This window comes from Dermacentor andersoni, chromosome 9, assembly GCF_023375885.2.
Source record: "Dermacentor andersoni chromosome 9, qqDerAnde1_hic_scaffold, whole genome shotgun sequence".
Taxonomy (NCBI): domain Eukaryota; kingdom Metazoa; phylum Arthropoda; class Arachnida; order Ixodida; family Ixodidae; genus Dermacentor; species Dermacentor andersoni.
Window position 1 is genome coordinate 562,414 of NC_092822.1, and position 24,753 is coordinate 587,166.

Here is a 24,753-nt window from a genome sequence, read left to right on the forward strand (position 1 = left end):
GGCGAAGCAGTCTTTTGAAAATAACCCCAGATGTAATAAGAACTGGCAGCAGTTGACTAAGCAAGGTGAATGTCCTAAGGAAGATCAAGTGTCCATGTTACAATCGTCATGTCCCTACAAAGATGGCAGCGAGCGCTCACCACCTCTATTTGTAATCTGCTAGCCAGAAAGCTTCCAGAGAGCTGCCAAACCAAAATCACCCTGGCAGGATCTGGCAGCCCGTGGGTAACCAGAACCGTCCAGCCAGAGAAAAACGAGCGTGTGGATATGTACCAAGAGGTGGGAAGAGCAATCCGAGAAAAACTAACTTACAGCTGCGCACTCCACCAGCCCATGACTAGCCAGAAGTGCAAAGCTTAAGAGGCACAATAACAACTTTTCTTTTGTTGCATTATTTTAAAATCTGCTAGTTCATCACTTTGTTTTTGGTTCAACAAACACTGAATTGACAAGGCTCTACTGTAATCTTCAATGGTAGTAGTGTAACTACTAAAACATGCTAGGAGGTAGTTTCATAAAATGATGCCTTTACTGCTGTCAAACGTATTTCCGAAAGCCTTAATTCCATAAGACCAGCGATCAAGAAGCATGGCACACCTGTAACCGTGATGCAGTGCTGGTGGCACCATTGGGCAACACTTACCACAGCGAACAGGACTGAGCTGATGAACCAGAAGAGCATGCCACCATGGCCAAACAACTCAAAGTTCTTGTCCGGCACATAGAACTTGCGGTCTGGAAGCACCAACTCCAAAACACCCTGCAAGTAACGACATGGCTACTTAGTGAAGCAATTGGGTCATCTTGTGGAGGTGAGAACAACACCCTGAATTTAAATTTGGGATGTATGTTGTAGAACATGAATAGTACTAATGCATCACTGGAGCTATATAGCGTATTTTTACAGCACAAAAAAGGAAAGATGGCTCGCAACTCTATCAGTATTCACATAAATCTTATGAGCCAAGGAGTAATAACAAGCATAAGCAACAATGCAATGGCAGGCACGCATCATGTCCTTTCCTCACATTATTACACTGCTTTCTTAATCTATAATTCAGCCAATAGATCATATGACTTGCATACTGCTTGAAGCAAGAAACCGGTATCTCGTAAACCACTGCTCTTTGCAATTCAAAAAATCTGTTCAATATCGTTTTGTTTAAGTTTTTAAAATCAGCAGTACACTATAGATAACTTGATTGCTTCCAACAAATAGCATCTAACACCTAACACATTTTATCAATTGCAATAAAACGGTAGTTCATCAGATACCTCTTTCCTGCTGAAAGCAGAAGGTTTGTCAGATGAGCTACTTACTGAATGATAGATTAAGAGAGCACTGTAATAATGTCAGGAAAGGACACGGTGGTTGGCTAGCACTGCACTGCAACACGCATGGATGCAAACCGTTTCTTGGTTTGCATCCATATGTGTTGCGATGCAGTTTGACATAATAGTTCTACGGAAGCCCGCAAGGTGGAGAGAAGTAATTAATAAAGGGAAAGTGAGACATCCACCAAAACGTAGTTAAGCGCTACAAAAAAAACCCATAAAGGTTCCTAAAAAAAAAAAAACCCATACAGGTTTTTTTTCAAGGAAGCCGTATGGGACAACCACGGTGTCCTTTCCTGATATTATTACAGTGCTCTCTTAATCTAGCATTCAAGCAATAGCTCATCTGACAAACCTGCTTGCAGCAGGAAACAGGTATCTGATGAACCACCGCATTAATGCAATTCATAAGACGTGTTAGATGTTAGGTGCTATTTGTTGCAAGCAATCAACTTATCTATAGTGTACAAAACCAAGAACCTTGATTTTGTTAAGACACGAAGATTAACAGCAATAACTTCTACCGCTGTATACGACATTTGTGATGCCATATATTCATTGTTAGCATTCAGTAGAACCTCGTTGACACAATCTAGTTAGCACGATTTCCCGGCGTGAACACTCGCAATCGAGACCACGAAAAATGACCCAATACAATTACGCTTCTTTTTTGCTGGTTGATGTGTTTTCTAAAAACAAGACCTTTCACTGAAAGGAACCAATGTTCAGCAAATCACTAAACTGTGATCGTATGATACGTTTTTTGGTCACTAGATCCCATGTAAACAAGAAAAGGCACAAGGTGTATGCAATCAAAAACAATAGCCGACCGCTGCAGCCGCTTCGCCGCACTACTCGCTCACCACCCGTTTACATGAAAACGCGAACGTGCACTCAGTTTCCTGTTCAAGTACCAGCAAATCTCCTTGTGGGTCATCGCGCACTGCATTCATGGCTATCACCAACCCCATCATGAAGAGCATCTTCACTTATCTGTTTGACAGTGCATGTGGCATAGTGCTGTTGTAAGCATACTGCATGCGTGTAATAGAGGATAGCTCAAATGTGCCACCATTCCTTGCCACCTCTTTTGAGTGGGACCTGTCTGAGTGTGCATGGCTTGCAGAAATGAAAGCAGTCGACAGTCACCACATCAAATGAACATGCTATATGCTGCTCTTGTGCATCACTTACAGAGCCAGGAATGGCACATGTTAGCTTGCACAACATCCATTCCAGTTTACTTGTTACAGACCCCCACATGAGCATGAATAAAATTCGTTCAGCACGGACACTGTAAGCCCACGCATCGCACAGCAATGAGATTGAACATCCATTCCAGTTTACTTGTTACAGACCCCCACATGTGCATGAATAAAATTCGTTCAGCGCGGACACTGTGAGCCCACACATCACACAGCGATGAAATTTGCAAGCCACTGCCGTAATTGTCCTGCCACAAAAACTACACCAAAGTGCAGATGCGGCATGTGATGGTCTTTCTTGTTAAGTCCAAACGGTACTGTAAAAATTCATTAAAGTCCGGTGGGGTTGGATTCATTTTGGCCCCTCATGGAACCCAGTTATTTGGGAACCCCATGTCTTCAAACACAAACAAGGCGGCCAGACATTTCCAGTTCCACACCATGTCCAAAGCCACTCAGTGAAAAGACCACGCATCACCCGTACTTTCTTGTGGAATGCATATCAGACCAAAAGGCCTTTCACTTTCTAGAAGCAGCGTGGCAATCCACTTAGCATATAACGAATGGCTGCAGTTTGCACAGCGAACGAAACTGGGACACACACCTTGCTCATTTTTTCTCCATGGCATGTCCTTCCCTTCAGATGCAATATATTGCTTCACAGCCTCTGCCAAAACACAGCCGTTTCGTTGGCATTGTACATTTATAATTGTGCAAGAAGTGACTGCGTCACATTAGGAGAATTGCACTTGAAGAGGTATATTGAACATACTGATAAATGGGAGTTGGATATGTGCCTACAATGGCACTATTAGCCCCGAAAACGAACTACAGGAGCGCTGCGAGCGCCGCTCGTGTGACGTCAGGGCAAGTACTCGCACTTGTCTGCTGCAGTTCGGGGGGTGTCAGGGCGCCTTCTGCAGTGTTTTCGTTTGTTCGCTCTCGTTCCCTCTGCTTGTATACTTGTGGCGGTCGTCTCAAATATATCTTTACGACGTCTTCGTTCGGAAAAATTTATTCAAAGAGCTTATTTTTTAGACGACAATACAGTTCTCAAAGGCAACGCTACAGTGCCAGCCGTAGGAATGCAGACCAGTCCAGTGCGCCTTTTTAATGCGCGGATCGACAACCGCAAAAACATAGCATATAAGAATCCAGTTATGATACCATACCAGAAGCGGTGCAACAAATATATGACAAACGCTGGCTATATATGACTTCTACAACATTTACCTTCATTTTAATCTGCTACAACAGGTTTGCTCACAACGAGTAGTTCATGGTATAATATCGAATTTTTGCGTTTCTTCACAGAAACGCTCGGCAGTAACACTGGGACTTAACTAACACTGCAATTTACATTATACCAGCCCCACTTGGCTTCTTCAACTACATCTCAAAATTAGCCGGTTCTTCACGTGTTTAATGGCGATAATTTGAAGTAAAGCTAATTGAGGCTAACAGCTGTTTGCCGAATACGAAAAGGAATGTACCAATATATACTCCTTTTACTGTGCTACACGTTCAACTTGAGAATTTACTGGTGTTTGTTGCTTGAGGAATATACATCACGAATCTGCTTGGCGATCTGACACAGGCCGCTCGGCCCAAATTTTTTAGTGAAATATGAATTTTGCACTGTATGGCTGCAGCCAGAAAGAAGCCGAACCGTCATTCATCAGTAGTATGGGACACATTGAAGATATAATTCCCCAGTGGAGGGTCAAAAATCAAGTGAAATATGTAAGACATGTTGTGTCTTCCTTACGAAGGTTTGCGAGGTTCTCTTTTATGTACTGACGAAGCAAATAGTTCTCCGGTTGCAGAGTTAAACAACGCTGGATCGAGACATGGTGAAGCAGAAGGTGCTTGAATTTTCCTTTTCTAGGCAGCCTAAGCTGTGCTGCAGTACTTGAGTATAGTTTAGGCATTGCAACTGGCGCTGTAAAAAACTGCTTTATGGTTTCAATTCGAGCTTGTACGGCACCGATAGCTTTCGCGAACAATGCGTGCCTCACCATAATTACAGTCAGTTGCTAACGTTGTTCGAGGTCTGCGTCATATTGTCGATATAGGCTACTGAGGGCCACCGTGAAACATTTCATCGCTTGCTATTGATTGGCTCTCGACCTTAACCACGATACTTTTCTTTCAGGCGATTGCTACTAAGGTGTTTGTGAATTAACTATGTAAATAATCTACATAACACGCCGTCGGGTTAGCAGCCATGAGCAATTTGTTTTATGGGGGCTTGTTTCAGGGAGCGGTGAAAGTAGCAGCAAGCTTTTTCATACGAAATGCGCGCTTAGCTCTTTCCTTTACGCATTAATAAAGTGCCCATATTTGACTAGAACAACTCACCAGAGTAATAAGAATCATGATGAGAGCTTCGCAGGGCAGTGTCTAACACGGACAACACGTTGACACCAAATACCAAGATTTCTCTTCCATGTAGAACGTCTCTCAAAGCCAAGTACTAAGGGAATGTTACGTATTTAGTAAAGCATCGTACACAACTTCGCGTATTGAATTTGCAGTCATTCTTTTTCTACGCAAAATTTATGGACAGACACGGTGCATAGATGCATTGCAAAACCAGTAGAGACATTCAACGCTACATAGCTTGCAATATCCAAGTTGCAAACTTTCTCGGCTCATGCGCTTTTGAAGGAACAGTGGTTCAGGCATGGCAGCAGAAAGAAGTCGACATACCCTTCAATAACTATGGCTCGAACCACCCATACCCCAAGCATACACGAAGGCAACGAGTGTGCGCGGCCGTCGAGCAAGCCGTAGCGAGCAGCGCCTTGCCATGACGTCACTCGCGAGAGGGCGCCCCTCCAAATTCTCGCCGCTAATACTTTTGCAAGGAATTTCCAAAGGGATCTTAAGATTGCTCAACATAGACAATAATTCGATACATTCGGGTTCGATACATCACCCAAGGTTGACTGTAGTTGATAGTAAATTTAGTGGAGGTAATTAAAAACTTGACAAAAGAAAGGATCATATTCTGAGAATGGCTCGTAATGAAGCCTCCTCCTCCCACCTGGGTGCCTGAGTAGAGCAGTGCCACAAAGGAGGTGACCAAGAGCACCCGCTGGATGCTGGTGCGGCTGTCCAAGTGGCCTACACAAAAACAGCAATGGTCAGTGCCCGCTTACACGAGCGCATGGCATGCACTCACCAAAGGCCAGCCCAAAGATGAGCACACTCATCTCAGTGGAGAGCAGGAAGAAGCGCACGACCACCCACAGTGCCTGCATATCAAATAAAACAGGTAGTACATCCCACTTTCTAAGACAAACTAGTACATGGCTTGCACTGCTTACAACCTGTCAGGAGAAAGTTCCGCAGCCTTTGGAGACTTCTGGGACTAGTTTGTAATCTAAAGTGGTCACAAAGAGGTGCTCAATCTATTTCACTTGAAGATACTGTCAATCCCCCACTGGGATTATCAGTAGTGGCCCAGCCAGTTTAGGATTTCAAGCAATTCTTGAAGCACAAAAAAAGCAGTTTTAGAGTAGGGACAGCCAGACCAGCCTTTCTGGAGCAGAAAGATTGGCCTTTTTGGAACATTTGAAGCATTACTGCAGTAATGAGTAGCCATTTGGTGTGGCTTGATATTACTGTGCAATAAGAAAATGCTGCTCGACAGTAAAAAAATGCACAAGTCAGCAGCAGTCAATTAAGTGTGCCTTCCCACGGGCAATATACCACACACGATACCCTGGTATATCACAACCGGCTTTCATATGGGCAGGTAAATAACCTGTATAAACAACTGTCATTTCCTGCTGTGAATAGCTGCCGACTCGCTGCAGTAGCTCAGTGGCTATGGTATGTGGCCACGAATTCAATCCCAGTCACAGTGGTCACATTTTGATGGGGGCAGAATGCAAAAATGTAGTCCAGAGTCCCCCACTAAGGCATGCCTAATCAAGTAGTAGTTTTGGCATGCAACATAATTTGATCTTAATAGCTGCAGCAGATGCATATCTTGCAGGACGCAGCTTATCCTGTGCACAAAAAAGCGTCATGGCATTAATGATCTCTTAATTCATGGATTTTGTGACAGCAAATGTGTGAATTTATTATTTCTGACCATGCAATTGAGTCCTACAGCAATGAAACATCGAACTATGTATTTATGACACCCCTCAATACGACTTCTTGTATACAAGAATCATCACCTGCATCAGGAAAAGGGTGCATTGTCATGCCCCACTAGTTTTTGTGTGTGTCATGATTGCTTCTGCGGGCTACAAGTGCTCCTACTCGCCAATGATATGCGGAACACACTTAGGACATCCCTGATAGTTGCAGATTCAACACACGCACTCCAATTATAATGTGTAACGAAAAAGCTTGAATAAAATATCGCACATAAATGTGGAGTGGGACGGCGCCTCCTGTCTCAAATTGCTGTGCTCTGTACAGGAGGTATGGCAGTCATGATTCTCGCCGCCTAATAAGCAAAGCAAAGCTCTCTTGTCTAGATGTATCATCCTTTCAGAATATACTTTCAAGAAGAGAGCTGACCTTGTTTTGCCAACAGGGTGTCTACCAAGTTGACATTTCCAAATTCCCTGAGTTTGCCAGGTTTTCCCCGAGTGTCTTTGCAACATTCCCTGAGTGATGCAGAACTATGTTTTATGTCAAGACAGGCTAAAACCATATCGCCCGATGCTGTCACTGTCTAGTAAGCACATGAAAAAATTAAAAAAAAAGACTTAATCCAATTTGAATACTAGGAAGTAGCGTTTATGTTATTGAAAAAGAGAATAGAAGAGAGGGGTTAGTAAAATGCACAGCAAACAAAATGTCTTCGAAAAAAATTGCAAATCAAGCCGGACATTCTCAAATACGAATAAAAAGGAGATGCATGGAGAAGCAAATATTTTTGAATGTGAGCTATTTCTATCAATTGATAGCAAGCTCAGAGGTATGAGGCCTGATCTTTGTCACAATTGAGATCCTCTCTCAACAGCTCGCAAGTCAACCTCAACTGTCCTGACATGCTCTCAGCCCGCGCATGACACTTCAATGTTGTCAGTAAACTTAAAAAACAGCAAGAAGTAAACAGTAAAAAATTTCCGGTTGTGTTTCACTGCTTTAAAGAGTTTATTTTGGTGTGGATAAGGGACACCTGCATCTCGGCATCAGTCAACACTGTTTTCGAGCTCAAGCTCCATCAAAACGGCGGCAGCGCGTATCCTTTCCATTTCATTCCTCCATCCATAGGTCCTTTCTGTTCTTGTCCTCCTTTCCTCACTTGTTCGCCCCAAGGACAATTTGAAGCATCTTCTTGGTCAGTTGCACAGTCCACATCCGATTTTTCTAACTCCCTAGGGGCCGCAAAAATGTCCGAAAAATGGGTCAGTTGGAAAAAATAAATGCATGTCATTTACTGCGCTTAAGGGCTCAAACTGCCACAGGCACATTTGGAAACGCTCTGAAGGCCTGTCAGTACACGTATTAGGCATATCAGTGCTCATACTGTGACAGGAGATATCAGGTGCACGCGTGTATAATTAAGGAATACATACTGTGTCTCATGGCAATAGCCCCTTCCCACACTTAAGTATATACTTCACTGCAATACTTTTGCGTATGCTTCACCAAGTAACATTTCTGTACAGAGACAAAGCTGACTTTCAGGAACCGGGATTATGCAACGCAATGTGCTTTCCAAGCTTCTAAGCCAATCGTGAGGACCACAAAGGCAGAGTCGGTGCCCCTGCTGACAGCAGCAGTTCTTTCAATGGAAAACACGGCACCGAACGGCAAAAAGCTTAGTAGCGAAAATCAAAGGAGCTAGGCCTAGCGTTGCAGCAGTGGTGGCTACGGCTGCCATTGGATTTGCGTGCGAGAGCATCGGTTCGTTTGGAAAGAAGAATGATTGGTGTAACGTTAAGGGATAAGAAAAGAGCAGATTGGGTGAGGGAACAAACGCGAGTTAATGATATCTTAGTTGAAATCAAGAAAAATAAATGGGCATGGGCAGGACACGTAATGAGGAGGGAAGATAACCGATGGTCATTAAGAGTTACGGAATGGATTCCAAGGGAAGGAAAGCGTAGCAGAGGGCGGCAGAAAGTTAGGTGGGCGGATGAGATTAAGAAGTTTGCAGGGACAACATGGCCACAATTAGTACATGACCGAGGTAGTTGGAGAAGTATGGGAGAGGCCTTTGCCCTGCAGTGGGCATAACCAGGCTGATGATGATGATGCATCGGTTCGAGGCGGCGAGGCAATCAAAACGGCAGTGGTGGTGGCTTTGATTAATGACGTTTCAGACCTTTGGTCACGGCAAAACGTTCGGCAAATCGGACGACGAAGGGTTCTTGCATCCAAAATTTCAGATACGTTTTCAGAGACATTTTATGGGGTACGTGGTGGTGCTGCGAAGTCCAAATTCTCAGGCATGCGGAAAGTCAGCTGTTGAATGGCAACTCCTCCAGCGTATGACACAGCATCAAAGACAATTCGTTGCGATTCCTCTCTCTTACTCGAGTCAGCACTACAGCGACTTTCGTTCCCTTTAAAAAGAATTACAGCTAATTTTCCCTGATAGAAGCACAAATTCCCAGAGTTTTCCCTGAGTATTTCCAGACTACTAAATATTCCTGAGAATTCCCAGTTTTTCCGGTTGGTAGACATCCTGGGCAATTATTGGAACAAAAATAAAAGCAGCAAGAGATACCAAACTGCAGCACACTGTGTGCTAAAGACCAGCACGCAGCATAGATAGTTTGCTTCTGAATATCAGCGCTTCCTTCACAGTACCTTGCATGACTGCAGGCAAGGGTGTGATGTTAGAAAAAGGAGCTTCACTCAATGTTTGGTTGTCGCTCACCTTGTCGGCTATGCCACCAGCAGGGGCAGCTGCGTTGACTGTCATGGACACGACGCACCGGATGACACTCATCACAGCATTCAGAGACACCTGCAGTGCAGCACACGAGAAGCCCATTGCAAATCGAGTCGAACATTTTCAAATGCGAATAAAAAAAGATGCATACAGAAGCTAATATTTTCCAAAATGAGCTATGAGCTATTTCTACAACTGATAGCAAGCTTTTTGGTATTAGGCCCGAACTTTGTCACAAGTGAGATTTTCTCAGCAACTGTAAAGTCAACTTCAGATGTCCTGGCATACTCTCAGCCTGTGCACAATGCCTCAATGTTGCATTTCACTGCTTTAAAGAGTTTATTTTGGTTTGGACGAGGGTCACCTGTATCTCGGCGTAAGCCAACACTTTGCTTCTTGAGCTCAAGCTCCTTCAAAGAAGTGCCACAGTTCCTTCCCCGATCATTCCTCAATGCGACGGTCCTTTCTGTTCTCGCCCTCGCTCCTCCACATATTTGCCCCACAGAACATTTGAAGCGCCCTCCTGGTCAGTTGTACAGTCGTCTGATTTTTCGGACTTCCTAGGGGCCGCAAAAACATCCGAAAAATCGGGCAGTCCAAAAAAAATGAATCCATGTCTTTTACTGCCCTTAAAAACTCAACATCGCCACAGGCACGTCCGAAAAAGCTCTGAAGGTCTGCCGGTACACTTATTAGGCATATCGGTGCATGCATGTATGATTATTCCTGTCCAATAACATATTACATGCCATTGAAAAACTGCATTTCAAATAAACGTGTGACCACATGAGTACTTTCATGCGTGTTAGCATGAAAAAAAAAACAACCTGTGTAAACTGGTACTGTAAATATTTCTCTCCTTTCAATTCAATCCCTTGCATTGTATGTTTGTAGAATGTGTTTTTTTATGTATTTATATCATCCTTCAATGTACCTCATATGATTCCATGTATTTCATATTTCATATGCACTTCTTTTCTTTGAACGTATTTAATTACATTACTGTATGAACGTATTCATTCCTGCCTGGGTCACAAGTTGGCCTGCAGTATTCTGTAAATAAATAAAAAATCAAATAGAGAGTACGACTGTCCTGTGACAATTGCCCCTTCCCACGCTTGCTAAGCTTCGCCACAATACTTCACATATGCATCACCAGCTAACATGGCTGTGCTGAGGTGAACCATATTCTCGTATTCTCATTCGGGCTCGAATGTGAGAGCGCATTACCGCTGAAGCATCATAGAAAGCAATCAGCTGAGACTAAAGAATGTGAAGACTGAACAAATATATGCGCTAGCGTGCACGAGACATGCTAATTTTCGAATACTCAATGTGTGCTACAGTGTACTCCAGCCTTAGTTCTGTTGTTCTAAGCGCAAGAAAACATCGGTACGAATGAGCTCGGTTCCAGCATTCACGTCTTGAACTTGGCGCAGGAAGAAGCACAGTGCCTACAAAGCTCCAGCATGGAGCGCTTATGAAGCTAAATTTGACATGTAACAACCACTGCGCATTTTTTTTGGAGCAAGACGAGCTAAACAACTACGTAAACAGATTTACAACAGCGTGAATCAGTTTACGCGTTTTTAGGCAATTGACGCTCTATCGTGTGTTTTTAGGAATGCCACTGTTGGTTATATTTTATTTATTTTTCTTGTTTTTGCATTTATGTCTTAGTTTGTTTAACAAAAATTTGCAAAACCGACACGAACCGCAACGATACACTTCAGCTGCCAGGTTGCTTCCTTCGGCTTTGAAGGGAAGCAGTACAATTTGATGCCAACATCCCCTTCACAGTTGTGACAATCGACACAGCAGTATCTGTGCTTGTTCTTTTTGTTCACACTCATCACATCATCACTTTATTACCTTAAAGACCCCGGTTAGGGGGTATTACATAAGGGGTGGGTTTACAAATCAAGGTTACAGAGAGTGATCTTCATGAGAAACAAATGCAGTTAGGTTGTCCGCAAAAGTTGATGAACATGTGATGGCTGCAATGTCACGGGGAAGGCCATTCCAGTCCACTGCTGTGCGAAGAAAAAATGAGGCTGCAAAAGTAGTGGTGCGAGTACGTGCGCGTGCGATTGAGTAAGGATGGGACGTACGAGGGAATATGCGCGCCGGTGGGATGATATACAGTGCCTGATTGAGTGGACTGTGAAATAATTTGTGAAACAAACAAAGACTGGCGATGCAGCGACGCACAGAAAGATTAGCAAGATCGGTTTTACGTTTTAGGGATGATATGCTTATGTCGTATGAATACGAAGAATGGATGAAGCTAGTGGCACGATTTTGTACAGATTCTAGTTCGTTTCTTAAGTATGCCTGGTGCGGGCTCCAGCCGGGCGCTGCATATTCTAGTTTCGATCTGATGAGTGATTTGTACGCGAGAAGTTTGATGTCTGATGGTGCGTGACGCAAATGACACTTTAAAAAACCGAGGGATCTGTTCGCGGATGATATTGACACGTGCACTTATCTTTATCGGGCAACCACGTTTCGCCGCCTAACAAATGTAATCGCACAGCCTGGGATGCGCCTGCATGTATCCGAAGTTTCTGGAAAGTTATCGATGCTTCTATCCGCTGTCTGTTGTCGCCGAACCTTATGTTATCTGATTTCATCACCTGACGCGAATGGTGTAGAACTTTGTGGAAGGCACGCGGGTCCGAACGATTAGTCTGGAACATTCGACAACTGTTCTTTAAAAGCCGACGCGCTTGACTCGCTGATCAGATTTCCGACGATCGCCGACCGTGTTCGCCGCTATCGTTGTGCTATAAGTGTAGCCTGTTGTTGTGGGCACAGGTTCGCCCAATAAAAGCTAGTTTGTATTCCACCGTATTGCTGCTTTCTTCACCGTCACTACCACGTGACAATATGATATTGCTGATGTGTGCGTTCCATGAAAGGTGGAGTGGGAGATTAGTGGGAGATCCACGACAGTGGATCTCCCACTAATCTCCCATGCTTTTGCATCTCCCACCTGCTTTTGCATTTAAGCACAGTCTTGACTTGACGAAGCAAGTCAGCTTGAGCGTCTATGAAATGCGAAAGCCGACTAGGGTATTTTGAAGTCTGCTTCTTGCTTCGGGCCATCTTCGCCAAGTCAAGTTCAAGCACGATCCAAGTTAGATCTCTGCATTTCGGGGTTAAAGAAACATAAGCTTAGCGTCGAGCAGTCTAATAGGAATCTAGGTATCCATGTCAGGGATTGCCCCTCTAAAGCTTGCGCCGCAGATTTCAGACGCTGTGAAGTGCTGAAAAAACACAATGACAAGCTGGTTTGAGATAATTGAGGCAGCTGAGATTGCCAGACTTCGTAACCAATGCGTTAGCATGCCATGCTTTTTACTAACAAAAAAAGAACTTGAGCTTTTGCACCTACAACCACTATCATGAGTGCAAAAAAAAAAAAAGAGAAAGTGCGTGTTTCACATGATGTGCAATCACGTGACTGCGACACGTGTGGGCAATGGTATAAGAAGCCACGTTTCTTTCAAATAAACGTTGTTGAAAGTCGGCCCTTGTGGTGTTGTCTTCTCATCTCGTGGCCTGTCTACGTTTTGCGCTGTTAACACCAGGAACAAAAGTAGTGTAAGTGAGAAGAATTCTGCGTGCGCATCGGCCACATGGTATGACGGTCGATTCGGCTAGCAAAAGATTGGGTGGCTACTCAGATCCTAAGTTCACGTGAATGTAGCTCGCTTCCTTGAGTCGAACGAGTTATTTAAATTCGTGCGAGGCTAACTAGAATGAGGGAGGCAAAGTGCAACACCTCAATGCCACGGTCCACCAGGTTGTGTCTCTCCATATGCGACGGAGCTTCATAAAGCCTTAGGCCTAAAGCGTTGCTACCTTGACAACAACCGGCATCCGAAAAAATAGTACCCAAAAATAGGTGCAAAACAGGCAGCGGCGAGGAGACGTCAGCTCTGTGAGGTGGTCCTACCCCGCTTGGTGCACACAGCGTCTGAGTTGATGGCGGCCACCGTCCCAGATGGTGTCAGAGGGCCCGGTGCCAGGCCACAATACCAGTCAACCTGTAGCGGCACCCATCGCCCGCGGCCACCCGGCTCGCAGAGCCATGACTTCATCAGAGTGAAAGAGATAGAAGAGGCTATTTACATAAAAAATTTGGACCACCCACGAGGCTTCCATAGTCACTCACTTCAGGCGTGCCAATGCTCCGCGGGTGCTAGGCCTCGCTCGCCCAGGATGCAGACCATGTTGCTCTCCTACCGACGAATGTCGTTACACTTGCGAAGAGCGTACCTGCCAACCCGCCCGATTTGCCTGGGAGACTCCCAATTTCTGACTGAACTTTCCGAGTTTACGATCACTGCCTTATATCTCTCGAAAAGTGGTCTCTGTTCGCGCTATAATGATTTTTGTTAAACCGGCACTGCGGAATCTACAGCAACCGTAATCGTCAGCATCACCAACAACGGCCGCACCAGCACCATTGGTATCATCGACTAAGTAGTCTACTACGCTGCATAGTAAGCCAACCAAAGCCAGAGCCAATGTAGCGCTTGCATTTCATGCATGCCTTCTTCTATGGTGCATCTTGTTGCTGCTGCTTGTGTGTTTGATTAGTGTTGGCTAGGCTGTGTGTGTGTGGTGCACCATGTAAAGTTAGAATCCTCGCGTGCTTGATGCCATAGCGATATCAAAGCCCTAGAAAAAGTATTTGCAGCAGTTTTTGCAATCTTATACTTCTGAATTTCTGTGCTTTTTGACATCCTAAAAAGGAGAACATTTTGCATCTTGTACAACGTGTGGATGCAGCGTCAGCATGTCTCACGGTGACAAAGGCGACTTGAAACTGTATGTTTCCACAGTGAAGCATCAAAGCTATGTTCGCACCGCTGATCAGCCAGGCAACATAGTGAACTTTCTCCTTAACAACTGGGATGACAGTGTCATACTTGTGCAGTGCCTATTTACGGGATTCCTCATCCAACACAACCTACCCCTTAGTGTCAGCGACCACATTGGGCCTCTTCTACGGAAAAACGTTTCCGAAATGCGACTAGGCAAAGTGTTACGGATGTGGACGCAACTCTGAAGAATGCGGAGGTGGCCAACCTGAAATTTATTTCACAGGCATAGCTCTTGAGTTTTCGTTTCTTTATTCAGAGTTTCCCTCAGCTGCTGACCCGAGATTCCAATGAATCTGCTGAAGACGCTTTAGCTTCTCTCGAAGCTTAGTTTACCACACCACAGGCGTACAGTCTTCCGGAGGACATTCTGAATGAACAAAGGTGGGACTTGCAGTGGTTGGAAAAAATGAAAAACAGTGATGGAAAACAGGTTTCACCGAGTCACTGAGGTGATGCCGGATTTACTCGTGATACTGCATAGCAACGCAGAGTGTGAGATTTTTAGCATGGCGCGAAAAACTAGGACCGAATTTCGCTCATTAATGTGCAGCAGAACCCTCCAACAACTGCTAGTGAAAGACCGTCGGTCTGGACCATGTTTTGAGCAAAGCTACTCCGACAAATTTTGGAAGTAAGCAAAGTTTGCTATGTCAAGGTCCCTGCAAAAGGACTCAATGAACACACCTTGAAAGTTTTAATGACCCCCCGCCCCCGTTGGCGCGAACAAGAAGTCTCCAGATTTTTTTATCTTGCCAGGTTGCCGGTATGGAAGAGGCTTAGCACGTTGAAAAGTTCAAACACACTACAGCAACCATCGCCTCGCTTAAGAAAGCACGCCGCCAACGCTAGCGATCAAAATCCACGCTAGCCCTACGCTTTAGTTCAAACAAACGTCTCAAACGAAGCAAAACTGTTAAAACCATCGTCCGATGCCCCGAGAGGTCCACGTTGGGCAGCCAGATGTGGGATCCTTACCCGTGCTCTTGGGACAAAGGAACGACAACACAGTAGTGCGAACGATCACAAGTGCATTTATTGCACCTTTCATAGACTAATGCCTGCTAGCCGAGTTGCTATCCACAAAACATGATGGGTGCGCGACAAATTTAGGAAGTCCGACTCACCGCGACCGGATAGCGAGTGAATATGTTCGCCCCATGCTGGACACCAATGCCTGGTCATTCGCGCGTACGCGGTCACGTGAACGGTGGCGCATTCGAACGAGGTCTCGCGAGACGGTCTCGCAGAAGCATGGATCGGCGCACGCGTGAAACATCCGCGCCACTTGCCAACCTCGAACCAAAAAGGAAGCGTCTTCTTTCCATGCCCAAGTAACCCCGCCGTTAGGTGGCGTTAGCAGCGCAAACTCGTACTGCACTTGAACCACACCGACTGCCACGGTTATCAAGCCATACGACGATGCTAGATCGCAGGAGACGGGAGCTATGCGGGAAAACATATCAGGGGACGCGTGAGAGTCGCGCATCCCCACAAGTGTCAGTGTATCTTCACACCAGGGACAGTTGTCTTCGTGTCTGTTGGGGTACATATTGTGTAGCCAGTGCAAGTTAGGTAAGGTGTTCATCTGTAGTTCATCGCCAGTTCCATGCCTGCACCCTGTTGAGCTTCGGATGGGGAGGAGCCTTTGTTCGTCGGCCGAGTCTGTGCATCTCCAGTATTTTTCTCGGCTTGCCGGGTGTGTGTGTGTGTGGGGGGGGGGGGTCCGTTTTGGCGGAGTGATCCGTGGCTCGACCTGTCGTATCTCGAGCCAGGTGGTCCACGCTTTTGTTTCCGTTCATTCCGGCATGTGCTGGGCACCAGGTGATCTGATGGTCTTGTGTTAGTCATGGTCCCAGGATGCGCACGATGGTGGCCAGCGAAGTATCCGCAGGTATAGTTGGCCTGCGTCCTGAGAGTCCGTTGGTACGCGAACCGATCGGCCGTTTGCTTCAGTGGCTCTTACGGCTAGGGCAGTGGCATCAGCCTCCATTGTTGCGCTGGACGAGGTGTGCAAGGACATAGCCACGACCATGTGTGCCCTATCTGTCGCTACCGCCACGAAAGCGGGGCTCCATGTTGTTGTGCGGGAGTATAGACTTGCGTCCGCGAAATACACGTCCGGGTGACCCTGCCTTTGTAGCAGGGCTGTCACCCTGGCTCGTCTTCGTCTTGCATGGTATGTCGGGTGCATGTTGCATGGAATGGGATCCACGTGTAGCCCTGTTCACAGAGCAAGTGGTATCAGTTGAGTCACGTCCCTGCAGATCTTGTCCCTTTGTTAGCTAAGAGGCACTTGGGTCGTCCATTTTTTACTGGCCAGGTTGGTAAAATTTGGTGCTGAATGTCTAGTCCCAGTGCCGAGGCGCTGGTTATGGCAAGGTCTTTTCGAGCCAGAGTTGCCACCATTGGGTGCTCCGGGTCCATGTATGGGCACCGTGCAATGAAGTTTCCCTGCGCATGTCGCAGCACCTACCAGCGGCGGTGAGCACCTGCGGCTAGGCCCTCACCGTCATTTCACCATTGTCTGTGGTGCACTCAGGCCTGCCTGAAAGCCTGCTTTTCCAATTTTTCAGTGGATTCACCGCGGCCTCTTGGCAGCTCCTTCGTGAGAAGGAGCTGCCAAGATTTTGTTTATTTGCCGACGACTGTGTCATCTATCGCACAATTACAAAGATTTCTGATCAAACTGCACTCCAACATGACCTTAACCTTGTACAACAGTGGTGTGATCTTTGGTTAATGAAGCTTAATCCTACTAAATGCAAGCTCGTTTCCTTTCATCGCAACCTTAATCCCTTATCATTCTCATACCTAATCTCCCACTCCACTGTCGTGGAGTGGGAGACCCACAAGGTCCCCACGCAAGGGTCTTTGAGATTCCTTGATCTCAGACTCGAGCCTCGAGGGGGAAGCTCTGCTGGGCCTTTTGCAGGAATGCAAAAGCACTCCCACTCCCACTCCCACGACAGTGGGAGTGGGAGTGGGAGTGGGAGTGCTTTTGCATTCCAGCAGACCTTGTGGGTAACAGCAAGCAGCTGAAGCGCATGACTAAAGCCTGTTACTGCCTCCGAAACTGCGTCATCTGAATTCACACCAAAGCTATCACACAGAAATAGGTAATCGTCAACATAACGAAAGACTTTCTGGACGCTCGTTGTGGTTAGGGCGTTCAGAAGTAAGCTACCTTTCTGGGCAATATACAAATCACTAAGTGCTGGCGCAATACATGACCCTATACAGACGCCTGGTTTCTGGAGGTACACATTCCCCCCCCACATAACATGAGTTGACTTCAAATATACAGAAAGGAGTTCCAGGAACCCACCAGTCGAAACCCCGCAGGCATTTTGAAAAGCGACAGCACCGTGTGCATTTATACATTTTTCCACGCACTCCGAAATGTCATCTTGGGGGATCGAATAATATAAATCTTTAACGTATACAGAGCATGGTGCAAAGTCAGTGCTAGAATTGTCTTTTAAAAGCCTTATTACATCGTCTGAGGATTTCACCTGGAATGAATCATCAACAGTTAGTAGTTTTAGTTCTTCCTGCAAAAACAGGGCAATTGTTTTCTGCCATGTGTCCTTCTCAGATACTATAACCTGCAGGGGCCACTCAGGTTTATGCGTTTTTACAGTGAGAAACATGTCAAGGGATGATTTTTTGCTTGTTTCGATGCTACGCACAATGTGGTCAAGCTTGAGGTTTCTGCATAGCTTCTTTGCAGCTGACTTTGCTTTTCGCAGAACAGACTTTTCATGACTGATAAAAACAAAACTTATGTCCTCTAACGCCTCATATTGGCAGCCGTCTTTTGGCATCACAGCGAAGCACCTCCTCCTTGTCAGAAGTAAGGAACGAGAGGGAATGTTCTTTCAAATACATCAAGACTTGTCGCACAGGTAGGTTCTTCGTGTGCATTTTGCAGCACGCGACCACATCAACTCCGTCAGACACGCACCTGGCACTTTCAGACTCTGGCCCTGCACGCGTGACTCATTGCACCATTGCCAGTACTTCCGGTGTAGAAGTCCTCGGCTCAACGGCGAATTTCGGTCGATGACGTAGAACCTCCAGGATCGAGTGAGGCAGAGCCTCGACTCCGCTGGTATGGACACTGCTTCTAGATGTCCGTGTTTCTGCTGCTCTTCTTTTCAGGGTAGTGTCGGTGCACAGCTTCGTCAAAGTGACTCTCCACAGAGCCTCGGTAGACCTGTCGATGACGCGCAACGTATCCCGCCACTGCCGGGTGCTGCTGGAGAGACGGAGGCATAAGCAATCCCTGTAGATGGGCCTGGCAGTACCATTCAGATTTAAAATCTTCAAACAGCTTCGCCCGTGGCTATCAGAGGGTGAATGCCCTCCAAAGAGGGCAATCACTTCCGGCGGAAGAATCTTCATACGGGTGCAGAGCGACATGGTTCTCGCTCGGCAGACAGCATTGACAATGAGGACAATGAAGGCTGAGAAATCGAGAGTGAAACATTTGTAAGGAAGTTTCATCAATTGCAATGAAGAAAGGAAGAGAATGACATACCGATCATCATCAAGAGCGGAGGGCACGAGACCGGCGCTCGAACACCACCATCTTGTTCTCCCTGCTCACTGTTCCGAGCTACTGCCCGTTCGTTGGACTTGCCCAATAAACTTCCTTACATTTGGTGGATCGTGCTGGGTACGCACATTGCCGGCACCCTGGAACTCCGATCCCACACGTTGCAGTCGACCATGCAAGCTGACGCAGCCCAACAGCTGCCACCTCTCCCGGCCACCGTTTGTCCCGGCCCGGTTCGCCAGCGAGACCCCCCAGTATTTTCGGGTACGGAAGACCAGGACGTCGAGGACTGGCTGTCGTCCTATGAAAAAGTTAGTGGACCCAACAAGTGGGATGACGCTGCTAAGTTGAGTACCGCGAACTTTTACTTGGCTGGCATGGCGAAGCTGTGGTATACGAACCACGAATCGGAATTTGAGAACTGGTCTGCTTTCAAGGAGGCAATATCTGCCGTTTTCGGTCGCCCTGCCGTGCGGAAGTTATGCGCCGAGCAACGGCTGCGCACACGGGCACAGAAACCGAATGAAACTTTTACCGCCTATATTGAGGACGTAATTGATCTCTGCAGGCGCGCCGATGCCTCAATGAGCGAAAGTGCCAAAATACAGCATATTATGAAGGGCGTCGACGACGATGTCTTTCAGATGCTTCTTACGAAGTCTCCTGGCACTGTTTGTGAAGTTGTAACTCTTTACCACAGCTATGACGAGTTGAGAAGGCAGCGGGCTCTCACCTGATGTTCATCTCAGACGTACAATCAACCGCTCGCTGCACTGGACATCATGCCTGACCAGCCATACCTTATTGCACAAATGAAAGAATTTGTGCATGAGGAGGTGGCCCGTCAGTTGTTGCTCCTGCCGTTTGCTCAGCGTCAGGAGCTCCCACAACAGCAGCAACTGCAGCGACCAATCCCGTTGGCCAATCCCGTTGGCTCCCGTGCTTCGACACGTCATCCAAGAACAGATTTCCGAGGCCATGCCGGTGCCCATTCAGCAGCAACCTGTCGCCGCGCCTCTTAGTTACGCTGAGGTAGTAAAGCAGCAGCAGCTTCAACAGCCCTCACCGATCCATGGTGTGTCGTATGCTGCAGCCCCGATTCAGCCATCCGTGACATGGGCTGCTCCCATCCCTGCAAATCCCTGGCGAACGCGCGACAACCGGCCGATCTGTTTTGCATGCAGTGGCCCTGGTCATATCGCCCGGTTCTGCCGCCGTCACGTGCTAGGATACTCAGACGCCCGTTCACCGAACTACATGGATCGTCCCCACTCTCATTATGAAAGTCCGGGTCCCCAAACAAGCACGTTTTCACGTGACTATCCGCAACCCACGTCTCGTCGCCGCTCCTTGTCGCCCATGCGTCGTCGACCAACCCCTGAAAATGAGGGAAACTAGCCCCCGCAGTTCGTGAGGCAAGAACTGCGCTGTCGAAATGCTCAAGTCCTCGAACTTTGGCGTCGAATATTGTCGAAGTTTTCGTAGAAGGCACCCGTGCATATGCTCTTGTCGATACCGGTGCTGCCGTTTCTGTTATAGACGCCACACTTTGCCGCAAGCTTCGGAAGGTGACCACGCCTCTTGAGCTGATGTCCTTACGTACAGCGAATGGAGATCCTGTTCGGCCTATAGCTGCCTGCACTGCTCGACTTATTATAGCTAAAGAGCACTACATTGTTGAGTTTATCGTCCTTTCATCCTGCTCGCACGACATCATACTTGGCTGGGACTTCCTATCGTATAATCACGCCGTTATTGATTGTGCCAGATCTGAACTTGAGCTCTTCCCTTTGTGTGATCAGTCCTACAACCCCGCTCATCAAGCCGCACACAAAATAGTCGTCACAGAAGACACACAGAAATTCCGCCGACAGCAGCTGTTTTGCTCCCCGTGTTCTGCAACAGCATATGTGATGAAGCTGCATTCTTTGAACCATCACGCCTTCTTCTAAGTCGGAAGCCACTTCTTTTGCCTTATTCGACCCTCTCTATTTCGAATGGAACAAGCGCTCTCTGCCTCACAAATCCTCTTCCATATCCCATCAGACTGCTTAAAGGTGAATCCCTTGGATGCGTGCAACCCATTGATATCAGCCAAATTTTTTCCGTGCAGCAAAATTCAGCTCGACGCGACCTCGACGTCATCAGTGCTCTTACTCCTTCTGATGTACCAGCTGCCGACTTATTCGATTCGTCGATCGCAGACGGACTGTCACCATTTGAATGCTCTGCTCTTCTCCAGCTGCTCTACCAGTTCCGCGACTCTTTCGATGTTGCCCAACGTGCCCTTGGCCGAACTTCTACCATTGTTCACAACATCGACACCGGCTCCAACTCGCCAGTGTGCCAACGCCCTTACCGCGTCTCCACCGCGGAACGTCAAGTTATTACCGACCAGGTTGACGATATGCTTAAACGCGACGTTATTCGCCCTTCACAAAGTCCGTGGGCATCCCCTGTGGTTCTCGTTAAAAAAAAGGATGGATCGATTCGCTTCTGCGTGGATTACCGGTGCCTAAACAAGGTCACTCGAAAAGACGTGTACCCTTTACCCAGCACCTCCACCAAATGTAAGGAAGTTTATTGGGCGAGTCCAACAAACGGGCGGTAGCTCGGAACAGTGAGCAGGGAGAACAAGATGGTGGTGTTCGAGCGCCGGTCTCGTGCCCTCCGGTCTTGATGATGATCAGTATGTCATTCTCTCCCTTTCTTCGTTACACATTGAAAAGGGCCTGAGGTACTAGAAATGTATTCTATTCTAGGGAACTGCTTTTGTGTTTGCCGAGTGCATTGAGTGTACGCAGCATGAGTGGAGTCACCCCTGGTTTGCTGGCACCTGTACATCGTCTGTACTACGGCTGCCCCAGCAGTTCCTTCTTTTGTTGTCTTGCCTTGGCAGTTAGTGCTATAAACTGCTCTTGCCTTGCACTTAATTTAGCCTTGCAATCATTGTTAAGCTGGTAGTTAGGCAGCTTTCATTCCCTGATGCTGCGCCTTTGCAGATATGCATATCATGCGCTTCCTGTAGAGTGCTTATAGCATCTTGAATAGTTGTCACCGACCCGCCACCCACCTGCTTACCCAGCACGAACATCTTCGAGTGCATAGCACCAGCACTGTTTGCAGTGAAGAATACAGCCTTTTCCACAGTCCCTTCACCTGAGAGCGAGTCGAGGGAACATGAAGTAAAACATACTCCGCCTGCGTCGTGAAGTTCATGTAGCATCCAGCGCTTCCCAGGCACTTTGACGTTCATCCCTGCAGTGAGTCACGGCCGCACAGACTTTGTTGTCAACCATTGCAGCCGTAGGTTCGTCAACCTCTGTCGCTTCTGCAAGCTGCCCTCGTGCCTTTTTTCATGGTGGGACTTCGTCATCACCCTTCCTTTTTCTCTCGTTCCTCTTGGGATTAGGCTGCTTGCTCAGATAAGCTGGTAGATTTGGCAAAATTTCGGGGACTGAGTCTGGAGTAAGCGTAGGTGTACCGCATGGGATGCGAACTCCCTCACCATTTATACGGTGCATATAGTCCCTAACAATGAAGCGCTGCTCAAAATGCAGTTCACATACCGCACAGTCTGTGGTTAGTGGCTTGTCGACTCTATGTAGTTTTCTCTCCCACGTGCACCTCCGTTCTGGGTCTGCAGGCGCTTTGAAAAGAGATGGCTTTTTCGCACTGTTAGTTCGGGCGTATCCTGTGCTACAACCTGGAGCGTAGCAGTGGTTGAGACACTGCTTTGCACTCAATGATGCAAGTGGCCACATTTACATGAGAACGCTTGCGAAACACAACCGCACAGAACAAAAAGCCACAACCAAAACACACCACTGAAATGCAATGGTTGTGTGTGCCCACACCAGTCGCCTGAAAGAGTGGTCAACGGCAGCACCACCGCTTCGGGTGCCACTTCTGGTGACGCGCCGCAAGGCGTGGCCCCCTCCGCTCGTTGCAGTGAATTGCTTCTAGTTCACTGTACTGTGGTGATGGCGTAATATGTTGCAACAGCGTCCCACTTGTTGCCAGATGTCGATAGAGGGAAAAGGCCAAGTAAGCCCACGCCAACGCAAAAGAACGGCTCCAAAGAAATGTCAAGCGGTTGAAGGCACACGGTAGGGTGCTTCGATGGTGTTTTTCGGCGCTGGCTGTTGGTAAGTCGTGAACTTCTTGGAGAGCATCTGACCGGAGGTGCTTAGGAATGATGAGGAGTAGGGCAGGACTGTCGGGGCATACATTGTGGCGGTATAATAGACCATCTATGAGAACAAACAGGTGAAAAGATGAATCAGAAGGCGAAGATTCCAAGCCACCAATGATGGTGCGCAAGGTGGCATCAAGGCGTTGCTCGTCAGCAACATGTAGCAGCTGAGAAACAGAAAACGCAAGCGTCGGCATTGGGGTCAGGGTCGGCGGGTGGTTCGTCCACTGGATAGAGTGATAAACAGTCTGCGTCTTCATGTAATCGGCCAGACGTGCAAGTTGCTGCATAGGAATGTTCTTGCAGCCACAGAGCCCAGCGAAAAAGCCGGCCGGTAAGATCCTTGAGTGAGGAAAGCCAGCAGAGCACGTGGTGGTCTGTGGTTACAGAGAAGTGCATGCGGAATTTGGAAACCGCCCAGACGAGAGCCAGCTATTCGCGACCTGCAATCGAATCGTTGCACTCCGCAGCTGTGAGGAGGCGGCTAGCGTAGGTGATAACACGATCTTGACCCTGTTGGCGCTGGGCTAAGACAGCTCGGATACTGTGACCACTGGCATCGGTACGCACCTCTGTAGGAGAGGACAGGTTGAAGTGGGCCAGTTTACGTGGCACGGGGAGAATGTTGGTGAGGTAGGCAAATGTGGCAGTTTGGTCGGGTCCCCACGTAAACGGCACGTCCTTCAAAAGATCAGTAAGTGTTTAGGCGATTGCTGCAAAGTTTTTAACGAAGGGTAGGAAGTAGGAGCAGAGTCCTACAAAACTTCGGACGTCTTTGACAGACTGAGGTACAGGAAACGACGTGACAGCACAACTTTTCTCCAGGTTTGGTTGAATACATAAAGCGTCAACGAGGTGGCCAAGCACTGTAATCTGCCGACGACCGAAGTGACACTCTGATGAATTTAGTTGGGAGCCCAGCCTCTCTGAAGACTTGAACAGCTGATAAGCGCTCAAGGTGTCTCAAATGTAGGTGAAAATACGAGAACGTCATCTAGGTAGCAGAGGCATGTTGACTAATTGAACCCTTGAAGCAAAGAGTCCATCATACGTCCGAACGTTAGTGGGGCGTTGCCTAGACCGAATGGCATAACTTTGAATTGGTATAGACCATCAGGGGTCACAAAACGCGGTCTTCTCTTGATCCTTTTCATCCACAGAAATTTACCAGTAACCAGACCAAAGGTCTATTCATGAAAAGTAGTTGGCACCGTGGAGACAATCGAGGGTGACGTCAATACGAGGCAAGGGGTAGACGTCTTTCTTGGTTATGTGGTTTAGATGACGATAATTTATGCAGAAACGCCATGTGCCATCTTTCTTTTTAACAAGCACCACGGGCGCCGCCCAAAGGCTCGACGAAGGTTCAACAATGCCTTTGGCAAGCATCTTGTTCACTTCATCTTGAATAACCTTATGCTCTGAAGCAGAAACTAGATATGGCCGGCGATGAATAGGACTGGCATCACCAGTATTTATGTGATGCTTAACAATTGAAGTCTGGCCCAATTGGCAATTGTTGAGGCCAAGGACGTCGTTGTAGGAAACCAAAAGGTGACACAGAGCTACTGATAGTTTAGGCAATAGGTCCACAGCAATCATGGGACGAAATGTGGCGTCAGTGCAAATGGCGTCCTGTACACATGCTGATGTCTACTTAAAACGTCGTGATGTGGTCATCTCCTATAGCA

The 24,753-nt window shown here is 47.2% G+C and overlaps 1 protein-coding gene across 13 annotated transcripts in view; it reads right to left on the reverse strand.

The window, feature by feature from the left end:
• LOC126526907 (transmembrane protein adipocyte-associated 1 homolog) overlaps nt 1-24,753 on the reverse strand; it is a 245,480-nt gene that overhangs the window by 123,515 nt on the left and 97,212 nt on the right. For all 13 annotated transcript variants that reach the window (XM_055068410.1, XM_055068401.2, XM_055068402.2 and 10 more), the window contains 4 exons: nt 9,400-9,489; nt 5,728-5,800; nt 5,590-5,669; nt 644-760 (listed from right to left, as the gene is read on the reverse strand). In XM_055068410.1, the coding sequence (XP_054924385.1) occupies nt 644-760; nt 5,590-5,669; nt 5,728-5,800; nt 9,400-9,489 (360 nt within the window). The remainder of the gene's footprint in view (nt 1-643; nt 761-5,589; nt 5,670-5,727; nt 5,801-9,399; nt 9,490-24,753) is intronic.